This window comes from Girardinichthys multiradiatus, chromosome 2 (assembly GCF_021462225.1).
Source record: "Girardinichthys multiradiatus isolate DD_20200921_A chromosome 2, DD_fGirMul_XY1, whole genome shotgun sequence".
Lineage (NCBI taxonomy): Eukaryota > Metazoa > Chordata > Actinopteri > Cyprinodontiformes > Goodeidae > Girardinichthys > Girardinichthys multiradiatus.
Window position 1 is genome coordinate 52,033,580 of NC_061795.1, and position 21,673 is coordinate 52,055,252.

Here is a 21,673-nt window from a genome sequence, read left to right on the forward strand (position 1 = left end):
TAAACTCACAAGGAGAGCATTAATCAGAGAAGCTTACTGTGGAAACTCCACAGTGGACTTCAAGCAACGTGGATTATGTGCCTATCCTCTCTTCCTCCAGACTTTTGGACCTTGAGGAAACCTCTTATTTCTTGCAGAATTACTTCCAACTCAGACATTTCTCCACGTAATTCACACGACTGCTCCTCGTTAGCTCCAGCTGTTAGCCGGGCCGCTCAATAAGATAACTCTACAAATCAATAGAAGTGTGACTCCCTTGTTTTATAAATGTAGAAGTGTCTCCAACAACTCGTTTACAACCTTCTTCCGGCACAGCCAGGAAACGGGATAACTGCGGACTTCCTGTGACGCCACTACCCGAATAAAATCACAGCTGTTGCTACATCCGCCCTCTTTCCACACGGCCTTCGAGAAGGACCGGTTAGGGGAGGCCCAGCGCGCTGATGTCTTTTGCTGGCAAAAAGACAAACTCTTCATCGGATCCAAGGAAGCCATACAATCATCGATCATTTGCAAAGATAAGTATGGATGAAATACTGTCTGTGTATCTGGTATTTTCATTCATGAACGGGGGTAATTAAGGTATAAGCATTGCTTGACTGTCTCTCCGAGCCCCCGCAGACGCAAACGGTGTTCGAGAGAAACCTCTGCAAAGACGCGGTCTCCCAGCCTGGAAGGAAGACAGCAGAGACCGCAGCGGACAGGACGAGCCGCCCAGCTGCAGCTCCGGAGCTAACCCTGTTGTTCACTGTGGATACCTTCTTCAAACTTCATCACCCCTTAGACAACATTTCCTGACTATGGTCAGAGGTTAGGTTTGGGCAGATTAACAGTTAGGATGAAATAATCTGGACCTTTTCATTTATGAAGTTTAGTTTTGTTTTTGTGAAACTCAGCTACCTTAGTGCTAGCAGGCTATCTGCAGCACACGTGCCCGTTTGTGTTCTTTGTATGTTTTTAAAGTTAAGTCAAACTTTATTTAAGGGGTGATTTTAAACCGAAGATTGTTCATAACGCGCAGTCCGCACTTATGCATTTTAACCCTTTTATTAACCCTGGTATTTTAAAGGTATGTGTTTGATTCTGTTGCTAAGCTATCAGCTTCTTTGTTAGCTTAACTGCTAACTGGTAAGAACAAGTGCTGCTACTAAAGAGTATTTAACAGAAAGGTTGTTAGTTTTCAAGCTAGTGAATAATAGTCCCTAAACATCATTTACTAAATTTGATAACTAAGTAAACACCATTAAGCCCCATTTATCCAGAAAGATTTGGCTCTTTTCCAAAATACTCTTAATATTTCTTCAAATATTATTTGAATAAATAAAAGCAGCTAATTAGACACCATTGAGAAATGATCATCCAGAAGGTTGGTTTTATTCAGTAGATCATTCTTTAAAATATTATTTTATTAAAATAATATTTAATCTGACCTTGCATTGTCAATGGTTGTCTAAATGTTGCTGATTATTGTCTAAGTTAGTTCCAAGACTAACTTAACTTAATTTCCAGATTCTTCAAGATAATCCTTGGTTCTCAAACATAAACATTGCATGGTAATGTTGCATCACTCTTTTGGTCATAATTATCAATCATCTTTAATCAACTTGTTTATATTGTACATAGTCCATTAGTCTTCATTATTCTTTAATTCTGCTTGGTAGTTTAGTTGGATTGTTTTAGCAAAGTAAAGAGTTTATTGATTGAAATATGTTTGACTTTGAGTTGACTTATTTTTGTTAATAAATTCTTGTATTTTAAGAAATTGTGTGAATTTATTCCATATATGTGCAGAGTTTATGCTGTTCAATAATGTCAGAGCTCGTCTCACACCTTTCTATTTTGTTCTAATACCATCACCTTACTGGGCTGGTATTCACAGGACAACCCTTAACAGACCCAAATATTATTTGATAAAATATTAATATTAAATAATATTCTCAGATTCATAATTACAACAACATGCTTCTCAGTACCGATGCTTTCTGGCTGATGTTTTGGTCACTTTTGAATGTTGGTGGTGCTTTCACACTCGTGGTAGCATGAGACAGACTCTACAACCCACACAAGTGGCTCAGGTAGTGCAGCTCATCCAGGACGGCACATCAATGCCAGCTGTGGCAAGAAGGTTTGCTGTGTCTGTCAGCGTAGTGTCCAGAACCTGGAGGCGCTACCAGGAGACAGGCCAGTACACCAGGAGATGTGGCGGAGGCCGTAGGAGGGCAGCAGCAGGACCGCTACCTCCACCTTTGTTCAAGGAGGAACAGGAGGAGCACTGCCAGAGCCCTGCAAAATGACCTCCAGCAGACCACAAATGTGCATGTGTCTGCACAGACGGTTAGAAACCGACTCCATGAGGATGGTATGAGGAACCGACGTCCACAAATGGGGGTTGTGCTCACAGCCCAACACCGTGCAGGACGCTTGGCATTTGCCAGAGAACACCAGGATTGACAAATTCGCCACTGGCGCCCTGTGGTCTTCACAGATGAAAGCAGGTTCACACTGAGCACATGTGACAGACGTGACAGAGTCTGGAGACACCGTGGAGAGAGATCTGCTGCCTGCAACATCCTTCAGCATGACCAGTTTGGTAGTGGGTCAGTAATGGTGTGAGGTGGCATTTCTTTGGAGGGCCGCATGGCACACAATACTTACTGAGCCTCATTTTGACTTGTTTTAAGGACATTATATCAAAGTTGGATCAGCCTCTAGTGTGTTTTTCCACTTTAATTTTGTGTGTGACTCCAAATCCAGGCCTCCATTGGTTAATAAATTTGATTTCTATTGATGATTTTTGTGTGATTTTGTTGTCAGAACATTTAACTTTATATAAACAAAGTATTTCATTCATTCAGATCTAGGATGTGTTATTTGAGTGTTCCCTTAATTTTTTTGAGCAGTATATATATATATATATATATATATAAAAAAATATATATATATATAAAAAAAATATATATATATATAAAAAAATATATATATATATATATATATATTTTTTTTATATATATATATATATATATATATATATATATATATATATATATATAAAAATATAAAAATATATATATAAAAATATATTTATATATATATATAAAAATATATATATATATATAAAAATATATATATATATATATATAAAAATATATATATATATATATATAAAAATATATATATATATATATAAAAAAATATATATATATATATATATATATATATATTTTTATATATATATATATTTTTTTTATATATATATATATTTTTTTATATATATATATATATTTGTTTTTTATATATTTTTTTATATATATATTTATATATATATATATATATTTTTTTTTTTTTTTTTTTTTTTTACAGATCAATATTTTCCATAAAACGTTTAACCCAGCAGTTGAAAGAGGGCCATTTTGTCAGAAACTCCTGGGCCCACTTTTTCTTCCCAGTCCGCCCCTATATGGAGTACCCAGTAACGTCTATGAAGCATAATTTGCCTTGTACCAGCAGCTGTTGGGCTCCAGTGTAGTTTTAAGAGTTAAAATCTATGTGACAGTTGCGTAGTGTTTAATCCGTTTCGTATCTCATTTTACAGGTTAAAACTACACAAGTGAGCTTATAAAGAGTCTATAACTGAAATAACTCCACAACAACGTGTCTTAAATAAATCTCAGCCATGGCCATGTCAGAAGAGCACATAGTTTGGGTGACTTGAAGCATCTGAGATATTACAGAAACATCGGTGGACATCAGCCCACTCTGTCAAGTTGCTGCATGTTCATTTGCATGTAAAGAATGATCCCTCAGGACAGATTGTGAACGGTCATCATTAGGCTGATCTACTTAAAATGAGATCAGCCACAATGCATTTAACACCAAGTCTGAACAGAGTTAGTAAAACATGATTGAGGCAGCGTCATGCTGTGGGGATGCTTTCCTTCAACAGTCAAATAGTTATTTATGAAATCTGAAAAATGAGAGCTACTTTTGAGATTACAAGTCCCATCTAGCAAAGAGTTACTCAGAAACATGTCCCTACTTGACAAAACTTTCTGTTGAACTTTTTTGGTTTCCTCTTCTTCCTGCAATGGCGTCCAGCCACAAAGAGCCTTTAACTGACATGGCAGCCATGATCGCACATTTTCATCACTGAAAAACAAGAAAAAGGGAGAATCTGCATGAAATTGGATCAATGCTTTTTGTGAAAGCATTAGTAAAATGTTTCCTTACAACATGAGAGCTATGACACATTGTGAAATTGAAGAATGTTGTAGGAGATGATTTTTTAAACACAGCTTGGCGCAGCTGCAATCACCTCCACAATTACTGACACACCTGGTAAAGATCTGTAAGAAAGCCAGAGAATCTTCATAACAACTGTTAGACTGTCTGCATGCTGACTGATTGGTTGAGCGATACCAGAGAAAAGTATTTTCTGTCAAAAATGGAAACATTTGACTCAGATTGAGCTTTTCAACAACAAACACTCCCGGTGGTTCTGAAGTGCAGGTAAGGATGAATATTGGTGAGAGCATCTCATGCTCACTGTTAAGCAAGGTGGGGGATATGAGATGCTGTGGGCTGTTTCTCTTCCAAAGGTTTTGGGAAACTCGTTAGACAGCATGGCATCATGAACTCTTTGAAAAACCAGGACAATTAAAATTTAAATCTGGTGGCCTGAACTAAAACTGAAAATAGGTCATCATTGTGTCTATAAGCACTATAATGATCCAGAACATATGAGCATACATCTTCAGAAATGGTTTAGCAGACACCAAATGCACCTTCCATGGCCATTTCAGTCCTCAGACCTGAATCCTGTAGAAAACGTGTGGACTGAGCTCCAGAGAGGAGAACATCAGGGAGCAACCAGGGCTCTGGACCATCCAGAGAGGAACCAAAGAGTTCAATCTTTTTCTCAGCACACCAGAGACATTTATTTGTCATGGACTGAAAGTCCTCCAGGAGCCTTTTGGCAAACTCCAGCCGGACCTCCATATGACTTTCACTAAGGAGAATCTTCTGTCCGGTCACTCTACCTAACAGGACTCAATTGAGGATTGCTGCAGAAATGTTTGTTCTTCTAGAATGTTTTCCTCTCTCTACAGAGCAACAATGAAGTTCTGACACATTGACCATTGAGGACTTGGTCATCTCACTGACTAAGGAATTCTTCTCCTAATCACTCAAGTTTAAATACAGATGGTCAGTTCTAGGAAAAGTGCTGGTGGTTCCAAACGTCTTCCACTTGCAGATGATGGAGCCCATTGTGCTCACTGGGACCTTCAAAGCAGCTGAGATATTTCTGCACCCTTCCCCACATTTGTGCCTTCAGACAATCCTGTTTTAGAGGTCTACATACAATTTCTTTGACTTAATGCTTGGTTTAAGCTTTGACTTGCAATGCTACCTGTGGGACCTTAATTGGACACGTGTGTACCTTTCCAAATCCTGTCCAATACACTGTACTTACCACAGATGGACTCCAATTAAGTTGTAGAAAAACATCTCAAGGATGATCAGTGGAAATAGGAGGATCATGTACAAGACATTTTTATATAGACATTTGCATAGAGAAAAACTCTCTTCACATTGTCATTTAGGGCTGGCGAGTGTCGAGTTTTCAGGGAAAAAGGTAAATTATTCCATTTTAGAAAAAGGGAAGTGCTGCAGATGTTTTCTGGGTGCAATATACAACAATAAACCCAACTGAAAATGGCCAGTGTTGTTTAAGATTTTTGGAATGAAACTATGCTGATATTTGATTTGAGAGGAAAAACTGTTAAAATCCAGTGAGTTGTACTAAGTGGTAGATCGTCTGAGGGACTTCTCTGGACACACTACCAGCATGTGGTCTCATGTCTTCAGCTGTGCAGCATTGTGGGTTGGCTCCATGTTACAGGCAGCTGATTTGGACTTTAGCTGATCTTCTGTATAACCAATGATGCTTACATTCAGCTTGACTTGCTTCCAGGTAAGTAATTAAATTCAGTATAGAACAGTTGCATACTACAATTGCTGTTAAAAAACTGGGAAGATTATAGGTACTGGTTCAGTTCAAGTGAGGATGGAGAATCAAAGCTTTCCCAAATCGTTGGCTTTAGTTCTTCTCTCTAGCTGTGAGCCTCTTGCTTTGTTTTGGTGTCTCTTTTTAAAGTTGGACAGTGGAACGCACCGTTACGCACTTTGTACACTCAAGTTTAAAACAACGCTGTATTCATTTGGTACGTGTGTGCAGAACCAAAAAGGAGTGTACCAAACATCGTCAGAAGCAACTTGTTTAGTACTACACCTTGAACACACAGATTGGTAAATGAAAATGTTTACATAGTGCAGGTCACCAGTTACCATATCAGCATTAAATATTAAGCCAAGAAATTTCATAATGATGCATAAAAGGAATAGGCATCACCTCTCTACAATGTAGTCCAAAGTCAGGATGTTGTAAAGGTGAAGATAGTACACCACCTCCAGTTTGGGATGCTTCTGAAAAAACACAATTTACCCTGGGTTACTGCTGGGGGTTTCAAGGTTACATTTAGAGAAAAAGTCTTTCCATAGAGTTCAAAAAATGAAAATATACTAGATCACCAACTTTACACATTCTAACATTGTCATGAGCCATCTTGTTTTCAGTTTTCCGTGGCATATCTGACGTTTCATTGTAAGAAACAAATAACAGCTAAACAAGAAGAAAACTGTTTTTGGATGTGTTTTGATCTTAGTTTGTAATTAATGTAGGAATAAAATTCCTACATATCGGACTGTTCTCAGCAATACGAAGTGAATTCCTGGTACAGTGTGACCCACCTGATCTCTTCTGTACTCCACCCACAGCAGTTTGGGGCAAAGAACTCCTTGAGAAAGCAGCTCTTTGGTGGACTCCAACAGAACACACAGCTTGATCTGCAGAAGACAAAGAAAGGACTGAATCTGTCAGAACATCTGCAACACAAATTTCACAACGCAGATAGTTAACATCAAAACTGTTGGTGTAAAGGAGGTAAACAATAAGGTGTAAAGCTGCTGCCACACGATGTACAGTGACCAAAATCAGCAGAAAGAAATCTCAAAAAGAAACCATTTTCAGAAATCACTTATTTGTAATCTGTAAAGAGAGGAGTTAAAGAGGAGCAGATTTGCATACAAGCTTTTTAACAGGACTAAATAAAGACACAAAACACTAAAACAGATTAAGTAGAAGTTCATCAACTGAACATGCTGACAACAATGGCCTCTTCCTTCTCAGCATTTGTTTGTGCTGTTCTTCAGGGTATCTGCAACAAAAGCGATGGAGTTGTTCTCCAAACGTTTGCAGCTACAGGTCCAAATCCATGTGACAGATACTCACTCTCTGAGAGGACGTGAGCATCTCTCTCCGACTGTCCCAGTCATTCTCCTCCTGTCTTTCAGTGATCTCCATTAGTCTTTCCAGCACTGTTTTTACCGACACCGCTCCTACAGAGACACCCAGCTGTGCAGCCTGACGCCTCAGCTCACACACTGTCACACAACATGGAAAGGAAGCAAGGAAGACATATAGAACCGTGTTATTTGTCTCCTGCTTTGACAAAACAGCTTTTCTTGGGCATCAATAAACTACCTACAGCTGAAACCGGATGTTTCTTTATGTTGCTTTATGGTGGAATTTTTAATGACAAAATAAAATGTTCTTTAAATGAGAAATGTTTTTGTTTTTTTAAAGAATGTGTCTTTTATTAAACATGTTGGGATTTTTTCATATTTCAGAGTAATTACAAACACAAACATGCAGAGGTATAAAAGCAGACTTTGGTGCCTCTGTTTATTTGTTTGACCCACATCCTGTTCTACTGCTCCTCTTTATGTTTCGAATGTATACTCATTTAACGATTCATTTACTACAAATGTCTGACTACTTTCTTTCAGTAAAACATTGCATGTTTAGTTATTGTTGGGCAGGTAAAAATAAAAACAATAAAAAACCAAAACCAAATTGGTTAAAAGCAACATTAAAAAAAAATAATCAAACAATAGTTTGTAAATGCACTCAGGGACAAAGAACTTTGATTTCTGAGATGTCCTGTGGTCTGGTCTGGTGAAACTAGAATTGAAGTGTTTCAACATAATGATCATTGTTACATTTGTAGAAAAAGGGGGAAAGCTTACAGCATGAAAACACCATGTCAACTGTCAAGTACAGGGGTGGCAGCATTATGATGTGCGGCTGTTTTAGTGCAGGCGGGACTGGTGCACTTCACAAAATAGGGCATCATGAGGAAAGAACATTCAATTCAATTCAGTTTTATTTATATAGCTCCAATTCACAACACATGTCGTCTCAAGGTTCTTCACAACAGTCAGGTTCAATCATTCCAATTAATCGTAACCATTGAACAGTTCAGTCAGATTCAGTTATTTATTCAAATTGGATAAAAAGTTTTTCTATCTAAGGAAACCCAGCAGATTGCATCCAGTCAGTGACTTGCAGCATTCACTCCTCCTGGATGAGCATGTAGAGACAGTGGACAGTCACTGGCGTTGACTTTGCAGCAATCCCTCATACTGAGCATGCATGTAGCGACAGTGGAGAGGAAAAACTCCCTTTTAACAGGAAGAAACCTCCAGCAGAACCAGAACCAGGCTCAGTGTGAGCGGCCATCTGCCACGACCCACTGGAGGTTTGAGAGAACAGAGCAGAGACACAAAGAGAACAAAGAAGCACTGATCCAGGAGTACTTTCTATGGGAAGGAAAAGTAAATGTTAATGGATGTAGCTCCTTTAGTTGTTTCATCTAGAAAGAAAGAACAGATAAACTCTGAGCCAGTTTTCAAGGTTAGAGTCTGAAAGAGAGAACATAGAGTTAGTTACAGTAGAAGCTCAGTCAGTAGCCATGTCTAGGATAGAGAAAGGGTTAAACACTGAAAGACAGGACCATGTGGATCATCTGTAGAAGGTGAGCATTAAGTTGTTGCCAGCAGAAGCTTGGATGATTCTCCTCTCCAGAAAGGTGTCACAGGTAGACACAGAGTCAGGCCAGGTGTAGCTTCTAGGAAGAGAAAAGAGAGAACAAAGTAAAAAACTGAAATAACAGCATATAATGCAAAATTGGAGAGTAGTATGAGAATGTAGCGTAGAGGGTGAAAGTGGTCATTATGTCCTCCAGCAGCCTAAGCCTATAGCAGCATAACTACACAGATAGTTTCAGTTCAGATTAGTTAAACGGCGCTTATTTACAACAATGTCGTCTCAAGGAACCCCACAAAGGGTCCCACTGATGGTCATTGTTATACTAAAAACCACAATGATTGGGATACCTCTCTCTGTCAGACTGATTATAACCATTGGAAAAGAGAACATTATGTGGGAATACTGAAGCAACATCTCAAGACATGACCCAGGAAGCTAAAGCTTGGATATAAATAAGTGTTCAAAATGGACAATGTCCCTCAGCATAGCACCAGATCAGATGAAAAGCGGCTGAATAATGACCATGCCAACATTTCGGCGTGGACATCACAATGTCTTGATTTCAGTCCCAGAGGACATTTGAGGGCGGAGTGTTAAGGGTTTGTGTGAGCAAGACGGCCTAAAGGACCCGATCCAAAAGCTTAGTCTTATGTTTCATACCAGACCTTGATGAATAAAAAAGTATGTTTTGTACATTTCAGAGATTTAGCATCAGTGCAACACTCACCCAGAAGCAATCCTGAAACGTGACGGTGATTAGCATCGGATGCTGCCTCTTTCTGCTTGTGACCATTCTGAGAACAAAAAATGTCACACGGATCTGTATTCTGTAAACATCAAATATATGAATGTTACTTCAGGAAGAGAAAAAGTCTAAATCTCAGAAAGCAGTTATTTAGCAACACTAAGAGGTTACCCACTAACCCTGAACCTTCTGACTGTGTGGTGCTTAGGCACTTGGTTCAGTCCTTTCATAAGAGTGAAATTTCTATTAAAACTACTGTAATAGTTCCTCTAGCTATCACTCACCCCAAGCTCCCTGAACAGGCTGCAGAGGTTCTGATGCAGATCCAACAGCTGGATTGTTGCCTCCTGCAGCTGATGACCATCTTCAAGCTTTGGTTTCTTTATCACACGGCCAGCTGACACCAAGCCAACAGAAACAGTAAGAAACTACATAAGAAACATTTTCAAATTGTGGTTTAAAATATACAATATTAAAATACACACCAGCAGTAGGAGGTTGACTAATAGATCAGTCAATCTTTTCCTTTCATTGTTAAACATGCCTCAGTTTACTGAACAGATAACTGAAGATGAAAGTTCACTTCGCACAAACTTTAATGCGTTCTACTGACATTTTATGTGACAGAAAAACACAAAGTCGAACATTATTGCGAAGTGAAAATAAATCTTCCGCCCTAACTCTGATTCAACTAAATGTAATCCAGTTCAAACTGCTTCCTAATCACTACAGCTGTGCATAATTTAATGTGAGTCTAGCTGCAGCTGTCCTCTGAAGGCCTCAGAGGTTCTTTAGAGAACATCCAAGAACAACTAGCATCATAAAAGATCAAGGACCACAGCAGACAGGTCAGGGAGGAAGTTCTGGTTCAGTCTAAGGCAGGGTTAGGTTCTAGAACAACATCCAAAGTTTTGCACATCTCCCAGAGCTCAGTTCAATCCATCTTCTGAACATGGAGAGAGGATGGACCACCTGCAGACCTACCAAGACATGGATGTCCACCTTAAATGACAGGCTGGGCAAGGAGAACATTAATCAGAGAAGCAGCCAAGAGGCCAATGGTAACTCTGGAGGAGCTGCAGAGAACAACGGCTCAGGTGGAGAATGTGTCTACGCAAGAGAACTATTAATGCTCAGATGAGAAAATAGAACTTTTGTGGCCTACATGTTAAAACTATTTGTGGATGAAAACTGACATTGTACAACACTCTAAACAAATCATCCCTTCTGTGAAACACGGTGCTGGCAGCATCATGCTGTGGGGATGCTTTTCTTTAGGGAAAATGGATGGACCTACTGTATATCCAGGACAATCCTAGAAGAAAACTTGTTGGAGGCTGCAGAAGACAGTAAACCAGGGTGGAGGTTCAGCTTTCAGCAGGACAGCCACCCTGAACATATAGCCAGAGATACAATGGATGGTTAATATAAAAGCAGATTCATTGGTCAGAATGGCCTACTCCAGTGGAGCTCAATCTGGTCATCTGGACTGGATAATTTTGCAAGGTTCTCTGGCCTGGTCCCTGGCTTGCCCCAATGACCCTTTTCCACTGGTTCCTCTTAGCCCGGCTCCACTTCCCAAGCGTTTCCATGACCCCTTTTTTCCATACCGGTACCTACTTTGCAGCTGGCATCATCAGAGGTGGTGTGGGGAAAGCTTAATAAAACTCAAGAGCCACTAGAATAATATGGACCAGTGGCCTCATGTCCTAAAGAGTGCGCAGCTTTTAAACTAAACGTTGGCGGTAGAAATGTGCAGAACACAAGCAAATTCAGATGTAGAAGCCGTGTGCAGACATGTCACCACACACGTAGCCTTCATACAACACACTCTGTGATATGTTGGGCGTAGCTGCACGTGACCGCCCGGTCCCCGCCCAGAAATACATATGCAAAGTATTATAGATACTTTGCGAATGACATGCAGAATTTGCTTTCATCCGAAAAAAGTACTTTGGACCACTGAGCAACAGTCCAGTGCTGCTTCTCTGTAGCCCAGGTCAGGCTGTTCTGCCGCTGTTTCTGGTTCAAAAGTGGCTTGACCTGGGGAATGCGGCACCTGTAGCCCATTTCCTGCACACGCCTGTGCACGGTGGCTCTGGATGTTTCTACTCCAGACTCAGTCCACTGCTTCCGCAGGTCCCCCAAGGTCTGGAATCGGCCCTTCTCCACAATCTTCCTCAGGGTCCGGTCACCTCTTCTCGTTGTGCAGCGTTTTCTGCCACACTTTTTCCTTCCCACAGACTTCCCACTGAGGTGCCTTGATACAGCACTCTGGGAACAGCCTATTCGTTCAGAAATGTCTTTCTGTGTCTTACCCTCTTGCTTGAGGGTGTCAATAGTGGCCTTCTGGACAGCAGTCAGGTCGGCAGTCTTACCCATGATTGGGGTTTTGAGTGATGAACCAGGCTGGGAGTTTTAAAGGCCTCAGGAATCTTTTGCAGGTGTTTAGAGTTAACTCGTTGATTCAGATGATTAGGTTCATAGCTCGTTTAGAGACCCTTTTAATGATATGCTAATTTTGTGAGATAGGAATTTTGGGTTTTCATGAGCTGTATGCCAAAATCATCCGTATTAAGACAATAAAAGACCTGAAATATTTCAGTTAGTGAGCAATGAATCTAAAATATATGAATGTTAAATTTTCATCATTACATTATGGAAAATAATGAACTTTATCACAATATGCTAATATTTTGAGAAGGACCTGTACAGATATAACCTACAACTGAAAAATGCAAGAGAATCTTTCTTTTCTGAGATCATCAGTAAAAACATTAACAATACTGGTGCATTATTTGCCACGATCGACAGGTTAACAAACCCTCCTGTAACTGTAGCATCTGAACTCCACTCTACCAGGACCTGCAATGAATTTGTTAACTTCTTAACTGAAAAAACCCAAAAGATCAGAGAGGCAGTCAGAACATCCACATCAACTCCAGGACCAATGTTGTCTCCAACTAGAACTGATTTTGACTAAATTTACCAATTTCACCAAATAAACTACAAAAACGTAGAAGAAATCGTACAGCAACTAAGCTCTTCTTCCTGCTGTCTCGATGTTTTACCCACAGCTTTATGGGGTAAGAACGCTGTCAAAAACAATGTATGTAAAGATGGAAATGTGTGCATATTAATCAATAGTTGTGCATAAGTAAAATCCAAAAGAGGTATTGTATATTTTCTCTATAAAAATACAAAATAAAATGTTACAGCTTCAAGAAATTACAAACACAAAGTTCAAGTTTACAGTTGTGGTTTATTCTTTATGAATACAATATGCTATAACAGTTTGTGAATACGATTTATTTACTATGAGAATACGAATTTACATCAGCGACTTGGTATCACGTGATCTCAGGCTGGTTAGTGGAGCACAGAGTTAGTCGATTCGCGTTGCGCATGCGCTGTCACACTTCTCACCGCCAGTAAACGTAGTGCCAGAATGGGAGATAATTCAGTCTAAAAGGAATATTAGGAGCAGAGGGGTGATGGGGGGAAATTAAGAGTATTATAAATAAAGCATTGTTCTTATTTTTATGAAATACAAAACTAAAACATAGAATATAGTGGGTGGAGTTATACAATGATGTACAGTAGGTGGCAGTATGCACCTCTGAATTTGTTGCATACCGCCAGCAGAAGAAGAAGAAGCAGCAGCACTAGCACCAAGATGACGGACCAAGAGCATATATTAATGACATTAAGACATATATAAACTTTTTAACATTACCTGGCTTTGTATCGTGGTTTCTTGGTCCATCATCTTGGTGCTCGTGCTGCTGCTTCTTCTTCTTCTGCTGCTGGCTGTTCGCAACAAATTCAGAGGTGCATACTGCCATCTACTGTACATCATTGTATAACTCAACTCACTATATTCTGAGCCTGAGATCACGTGATACCAAGTCGCTGATGTAAATTCGTATTTTCAAAGAAAAGAAATCGTATTCACAAACTGTTATAGCATATTGTATTCATAAAGAATAAACCACAACTGTAAACTTGAACTTTGTGTTTGTAATTTCTTGAAGCTGTAACATTTTATTTTGTATTTTTATAGAGAAAATATACAATACCTCTTTTGGATTTTACTTATGCACAACTATTGACTAATATGCACACATTTCAGTCTTTACATACATTGTTTTTGACAGCGTTCTTACCCCACAGCTTTCCTTCAGAAAGTTTTGCCTGTAATAACATCTGATTTAACACAAATAATAAACACATCCCTTTTATCAGTTGTTTTCCTCCAGGCCCTGAAAACAGCAATTATCAAACCTCTATAGAAAAAGAGCAACTTGGACAAGCTGCTACTACAGAACTACAGGCCTATATCAAACCTCCCCTCCATCAATAAGATTATTGAAAAACCTGTATTTCAACAGTTAAACAACTTCCTAACAACGACCAACCGCTTCAATGTCTTCCAGTCAGGCTTCCTGTTCACCACAGTACAGAGACTGCTCTTGTCAAGGTGTTCAATGACATCCGTATAAATGCAGACTGTGGAAGAACCACAGTGCTGGTATTATTGGACCTTAGTGCAGCATTCAACACTGTTGATCACTCCATTTTATTAGAGCGCCTGGAAAACTGGGTCGGCCTTTCTGGTCCAGCACTCAGCTGGTTTAAATCCTACTTGAAGGACAGGGACCTTTTTGTGTCAGTAGGTAACTTTACATCAGAGAGCACAAAAATCACATGTGGCGTTCCCCAAGGGTCCATCTTAGGTCCCCTCCTATTCAATATCTACATGCTCCCCCTAACTCAGATTTTAATAAACAACAACGTAAGTTATCATAACTATGCAGACGACACACAGCTATACGTTACGATATCACCAGGTGACCATGAACCCATTCAAGCGCTGGGTAAATGCTTAGAAGAAATCAATGCATGGATGGGCCTAAATTTTCTTCAGCTGAATCAAAACAAAACTGAAGTAATAATCTCTGGACTAAAGGAAGAGCATTTAAAAGTTATCACACAGCTTCAGTTAATACAGCTAGAAACCACCAGTCAGGCTGGAAACCTGGATGTAGTGATGGACTCAGACCTGAACCTTCAGAGGAACATAAAGACAGTAACAAGGTCGGCCTTCTATCACCTAAAGAACATCTCCAGGATTAAAGGAATAATGTCTCAGCAGGACCTTGAAAAACTAATTCATGCGTTCATCTTTAGTAGAATTGATTACTGCAACAGTGTCTTCACAGGTCTGCCTAAAAAGTCAATCAGACAGCTGCAGTTGATCCAGAACGCTGCTGCCCGCGTCCTCACTAGAACTAAGAAAGTGGAGCACATCGGCCCGGTTCTAAAGTCCCTACACTGGTTCCCTGTAGCTCAGAGAATAGACTTTAAAATACTTCTGTTAGTCTATAAATCACTGAATGGCTTAGCACCAAAATACATTACAGACTTGTTGTCAGTGGATCAACCTCCCAGACCTCTCAGGTCTTCTGGCTCAAATCTACTCTGCAGAACCAGAACCAGAACCAAACATGGAGAAGCAGTTTTAGTTCTTATGTTCCACTAATCTGGAATAAACTCCCAGAAAATTGTAAAAGCGCAGAAACCCTAAGTTGCTTTAAATCAAGATTAAAAACGTAGTTGTTTAGAGTGGCCTTTGACTGGGCCATCTAAACATTATTAGTTAAGTTTTCAGTCCAACTTTCCTTTCATTTTCTTATCCATCATTCTATTCACTTTATTTTTTTAATTACCTCGTTTGATTTTCTGTATCATTGTAATGTTTTTCCTTATGTACAGCACCTTGATGCCTTGTTGAAAAGCGCTAAATAAATAAACTTGACTTGACTATACTTTGCTCTCAGTGAAGATTGGCAGGTGTTCAAATACTTATATGCAGCATTAACACACAAATAAATTATTTTAAAAAATCATACATTGTGATATGCATATATTAATTGAAAAAATTAATGGAAATACGGGTTTGGATGACATCACAATCCATAAATTAATCATGAAATTATTTTAAGCTGACTTAATTACTGTGGTGGTGTGAGAGATACAGCTATAAATTGGTCTCATCTACATGACAGAACCTTTTCTGTCACTTCTAGCAATAATTCTTCTAGTTTTGCTTCTCCCACCTGTGGCAGTCTCCATGGGTCCATTCTTGGACCAATGCTATTTTCAATTTACACGCTACCACTCTTTTCATTTCTATGCGGTTGAATTGCAGATTTATTGGGCCATTAACCCATTGGATCTCTCCTCTCTCAAAGTTATTCTCTGTTTTTCAGACATCAAATCTTGGACATAACTTTCTCTTATTCAATAATAATCAAGGTCTAAAATGGTGGAACCACTTTTTTATGCATTTTTTGTTAGTTTTTTTCTTTGTTACATCACTATAAGATTTCAGTTTGCTCAACTAACTTTTACAGGTTGCAGGTCATTCTGCAAGTTTTAAAGTCATTTAAAGTCATGGTTTTATTTGCGACATCATAAAACCCCGGCATTATGATAGAACTGTAGTTTTTATATCGACCATATGTAGCTGAACAGTATTAACACTAAAATGTAAGTTAAATATAGACAAATTGTTCCAGGCGGTGAAAATGTCTTGTGAGAAGCCACCCAGACCAGCTGGATATTTTTAGATATCTTTGAAGCTAAAACGTGGTTCATAACCATAACATTACAGACTGTCACTTTAATCTGAAAACACCTTTACAACCACAGTGGTATAAAGGCCTAACATGTTTACCTGTGGTGTTATGTTTCGTGCTAGCAGGTAGTCCAATAAACCGTTAACTCACCGAGGAGACTGCACACAGTCCTTTTCTGCGGCCCCGAACCACCAGACGCACTCAGGGACATTATGGCTGAGGACGGAATCCAGACTTGAAGTGAGGAGATTTAAAACCTTTAGCCTAGTTTCCTTCGTTATTTAAACGCTGTCGTCCATGGACAGTTTTCTTTCTGCTCAACAGGAAGTAGCGAGCTTTGGCTTTGCTCTGTCCACCATTTTCCTCTTCGCGCTTTAGTCTCTCATTGGTCGGAACTGCAGCCAATCGGGTACGATCTTCAGCATTTTGGGACAATGTCGGAGTATCCAAACACGGAGTAGGCGTATCTAAATTAAAACTTTTCTCCACCACCAACCCTGATTAGACGAGCGAAATCAAGCGCAGCACACGATTGGACGACCATGTGACTGTGTGTATATTAACAAGTCAGTATCTAATTGGATGAACGTAACAGGAAGTTACTGTCATTTATTTGTTTAGTTTAAAGAGCGAGAGATATTGTGTGGGCTAAAAGTACTCATTGGGACAAAATTATTGATACCTTGCTGTTACTTTCAAAAAGAAAATACGTTCTTGGTATTGAAATAATGTGAAATCGACGAAAGTAGTTTGAAACAAATATAAATTAAAACATTAAAATATAGAATTTAAAAATAATAATAGTAATTAAAGTAGCCATAACTTCATATTTTCTTGTTTCTTGTTCCTTTTAAAGCAGTCACCACAGATAAGTGATTACTGTCATTTTCTGTGAGATTTCTGCAGGTGGAGCAGGTAATTTGGCTCACATATTAGTAAGTGGCTTCAGCTGCCTCAGGTTTGAAAGGTCACTTCTTCCCACTCCATGTTTCCACTAAAATACAATAGTAGATTGTGTTTTAGCTTTTTGTTCTGGGTTATTATCTAAAGGAGGATTTAGAGGACTGAGACCGGCAACACATTCGCTGTATATTTAATACAGCAAATATGTTGCTAATCCTAACCCTAATAATATATACAGTGAGGAAAATAAGTATTTGAGTTGCTAGTTCTCCCACTTAGAAATCATGGAGGGGTCTGAAATTTTCATCTTAGGTGCATGTCCACTGTGAGAGACATAATCTTTAAAAAAAATCCAGTAATCACAATGTATGATTTTTTTATAATTTATAATTTATATAATTTATAATTTATTATAATTTAGTCGTTTCATCTAGAAAGAAAGAACAGATAAACTCTGAGCCAGTTTTCAAGGTTAGAGTCTGAAAGAGAGCACATAGAGTTAGTCACAGTAGAAGCTCAGTCTGTAGCCATGTCTAGGAGAGAGAAAGGGTTAAACACTGAAAGACAGGGCTATGTGGATCATTGGTAGAAGGTGAGCATTAAGTTGTTGTCAGCAGAAGCTCGGTCAATTCCCCTCTCCAGAAAGGTGTCACAGGCAGAAACAGAGCCAGGCCAGGTGTAGCTTCTAGGAAGAGAAAAGAGAGTACAAGGTTAAAAGCTGAAATAACAGCAATCAATGCAAAATTGGAGAGTAGTATGAGAATGTAGTGAAGAGGGTGAAAGTGGTCGTTATGTCCTCCAGCAGCCTAAGCCTATAGCAGCATAACTACACAGATAGTTTCAGTTCAGATTATTTGGTTAAATGGCGCTTATTTACAACAATGTCGTCTCAAGGAACCTCACAAAGGGTCCCACTGATGGTCATTGTTATACTAAAAACCGCAAGGATTGGGATACCTCCCTCTGTCAGACTGATTATAACCATTGGAAAAGAGAAGGGGTCATACAGGTAGCAGAAATGGAGGGTGTGTTTGCACCTCAACCATAACTGAGCCGGTTTAGGCTAAACCTGACTCCCCCTTACTCCAACCAACAGGGAGGGAAGAAGACGGAGGTAAAAAATAAGGAAGATAGCTCAGGATAAACTAAGCCACTCTAACTATAAGCTTTCTCAAAAAGGAAAGTTTTAAGCCTAGCCTTAAAAGTAGACAGGGTGTCTGCCTCACGGACTAAAACTGGGAGCTGGTTCCACAGGAGAGGAGCCTGATAACTAAAGGATCTGCCTCCCATTCTACTTCTAGAGACTCTAGGAACCACCAGTAAACCTGCAGTCTGAGAACAAAGTGCTCTGTTAGGAACATATGGACCAATCAGATCTCTGATGTATGATGGAGCTAGATCATTAAGGGCTTTATATGTGAGGAGGATAATTTTAAATTATATTCTGGATTTAACAGGGAGCCAATGAAGGGAAGCTAAAATAGGAGAAATATGATCTCTCTTTTTAATTTTCATCAGAACTCTTGCTGCAGCATTTTGAATCAGCTGAAGGCTTTTAACTGCATTTTGTGGACATCCTGATAGTAAAGAATTACAATAGTCCAGCCTTGAAGTAACAAATGCATGGACTAGTTTTTCAGCGTCACTCCTGGACAGGATATTTCTAATTTTGGCAATGTTCTGGAGATGAAAGAAGGAAATCCTAGAAACCTGATTAATATGGGATTTAAATGACATGTCCTGGTCAAAAATAACACCAAGGTTTTTTACTTTATTATCTAACCCTGGTCGACTGGATCAAATGCAGCACTGAGATCTAACAGAACCAGAACAGACACAAGTCCATTATCTGAGGCCATAAGAATATCATTAGTGACTTTCAGCAGAGCTGTTTCAGTGCTATGATGAGCTCTGAAACCTCACTGAAACTCTTCAAACAGGTCATTGCTGTATAAATGTTCACACATTTGATTAGCAACTATTTTCTCAAGAATTTTAGATAAGAATGGAAGATTGGATATAGGTCTGTAATTTTTCAAGTCATCTCGATCAAGCGAAGGTTTCTTAAGTAAAGGTTTAATTACAGCTAACTTAAAAGCTTGTGGTTCTGATCCATTTACTAAAGATAGATTAATCATATCTAAAATGGGGCTGGTAATCAGAGGGAACACTTCCTTAAATAATTTGGTTGGGATTGGGTCTAACATACAAGTTGAAGGTTTAGATGAAGCTAATATTTCTGATAACTCAGGAAGCTTCACAGGATCAAAACAGTCCAAACACAAATCAGGTTCTGCAGTTATTTCCAATGTTGTCTCACTTGCTGAGGATAAAGTAATCATCTTCAGGAGTATGTCAAAGATTTTATTTTTAATAGAATCAATTTTATTTAAGAAGAATCCCATAAAGTCATGACTGCTAAGAGCTAAGGGAATGGATGGCTCAACAGAGCTATGACTCTGTCAAGGGGGCTGCATTGTCTAATGCATCACGCAATGATGAAGAAACACTATGAACAAAATAATCAATTTGTGAAGGGGCAGAAACAAAATTATTGCCGTCCACTGTGTTTTTCAGTGATAATGAGGAAATTAAAAGTGGAACAGATTCTTTAAAGGTTGTTACAGCATCGCCTGATAATGATCTACTATAATGAAATGTTCTTTCAGGTGTGGAGTACTCGGTTAAATTAAACTCAAAGTTTATTAAAAAATGGTCAGACAGGACAGGGTTATGAGAAAATATTGTTATATCTTTACACTCAATGCCATATGTCAGCACAAGGTCCAGAGAATGAAGACAAAGGTGGGTAGGTTTGTTAATGTTTTGATCAAAGCCAATTGAGTCTAAGATAGCATTAAACGCTATATTTCGGCTATCACTTTCAGCGTCTACATGAATGTTAAAATCCTCCACTATAATAACTTTATCTGTATTTAACACTAAATCAGATAAAAGGTCTGAAAACTGATCTAAAAATTGAGAGTAAGGGCCTGGTGGACGGTACAAAACAACAACCAGAAGAGGTTTTAGTGCTTTGCAATGTGGATGAGGAAAACTAAGCATTAAATATTCAAAAGAGTTGTAGCTATTGATTGGTCTGGGACTAATCAATAAATCAGACTGAAAGATGGTTGCTACTCCTCCTCCTCGCCCAGTAATTCGAGGAATGTGAAAATTTAAATAATTAGTAGGAGTTGACTCATTTATAGTAACATAATCTTCTTGCTGCAGCCAGGTTTCTGTGAGGCAAAGTAAATCAATCTGATTGTCACAAATCAGGTCACTAACTAACAATGTCTTTGAAGAGAGAGATCTTATGTTCAGTATGGCACATTTAATTGTTTTATTTTTCTTTTCGGTCTGAGTTGTGTTTATTTTTATTAGATTTTCCTGATTTAGATTATTTTTTAATCTATTCAATTTTGGCCGTGGGCGAGACACTGTCTTAATAGGGTAATGGGTGGGTAGCAGTACAGAAGCTGCAGAGAGGAGTGTTAAACTACGACCCTGCTTCCTGGTCTGAACCCTGGGTTGTCAGAGTTTTGGAGAACTAATAAATTCGGCCAGATTCCTAGAAAGAAGAGCAGCTCCATCCAAAATGGGATGGATGCCGTCTCTCCGGATCAGACCAGGTTTTCCCCTAAATGTTCGTCAGTTATCATCCATTAACATTTACTTTTCCTTCCCATAGAAAGTACTCCTGGATCAGTGCTTCTTTGTTCTCTTTGTGTCTCTGCTCTGTTCTCTCAAACCTCCAGTGGGTCGTGGCAGATGGCCGCTCACACTGAGCCTGGTTCTGGTTCTGCTGGAGGTTTCTTCCTGTTAAAAGGGAGTTTTTCCTCTCCACTGTCGCTACATGCATGCTCAGTATGAGGGATTGCTGCAAAGTCAACGCCAGTGACTGTCCACTGTCTCTACATGATCATCCAGGAGGAGTGAATGCTGCAAGTCACTGACTGGATGCAATCTGCTGGGTTTCCTTAGATAGAAAAACTTTTTATCCAATTTGAATAAATAACCGAATCTGACTGAACTGTTCAGTGATTAGGATTAATTGGAATGAACCTGACTTTTGTGAACAGCCTTGAGACGACATATGTTGTGAATTGCCGCTATATAAATAAAACTGAATTGAATACAGTGCAGTCGTCCTGTCCCATGTGCAGAAAAACACCCACAAAGTATGATGCTTCCACCCCCATGCTTCACAGTAGGGATGGTGTTTTTGGGATGGTACTCATCATTCTTCGTCCGCCAAACAAGGCGAATGGAATTAAGACCAAAAAGTTCTATTTTGGTCTCATCTGACCACAGGACTTTCTCCCATGACTCCTCTGGATCATCCAAATGGTTGTGGGCAAACTTGAGACAGGCCTGGACGTGTGCTGAGTTAAGCAGGGGAACCTTTATGCCAAAGTCATGCCATGCATGACT

At 39.1% G+C, this 21,673-nt stretch overlaps 1 protein-coding gene across 5 annotated transcripts in view; it reads right to left on the reverse strand.

The window, feature by feature from the left end:
* Positions 1 to 16,833, reverse strand: part of LOC124855757 (Fanconi anemia group A protein-like) — a 105,527-nt gene extending 88,694 nt beyond the window's left edge. For 2 of the 5 annotated variants that reach the window (XM_047345854.1, XM_047345820.1), the window contains exons 1-7: positions 16,484 to 16,832; positions 9,977 to 10,089; positions 9,675 to 9,774; positions 7,349 to 7,500; positions 6,808 to 6,903; positions 6,410 to 6,483; positions 4,037 to 4,146 (exon numbers count right to left, since the gene is read on the reverse strand). In XM_047345854.1, coding sequence (XP_047201810.1) covers positions 4,037 to 4,146; positions 6,410 to 6,483; positions 6,808 to 6,903; positions 7,349 to 7,500; positions 9,675 to 9,774; positions 9,977 to 10,089; positions 16,484 to 16,544 — 706 coding nt within the window. In that variant the 5' untranslated portion in view covers positions 16,545 to 16,832. Of the gene's footprint in view, positions 1 to 4,036; positions 4,147 to 6,409; positions 6,484 to 6,807; positions 6,904 to 7,348; positions 7,501 to 9,674; positions 9,775 to 9,976; positions 10,090 to 16,483 lie in introns of all 5 variants that reach the window. The other 3 variants (XM_047345845.1, XM_047345840.1, XM_047345831.1) reach the window with 3 other exon arrangements.
* Positions 16,834 to 21,673: the final 4,840 nt, after the last annotated feature.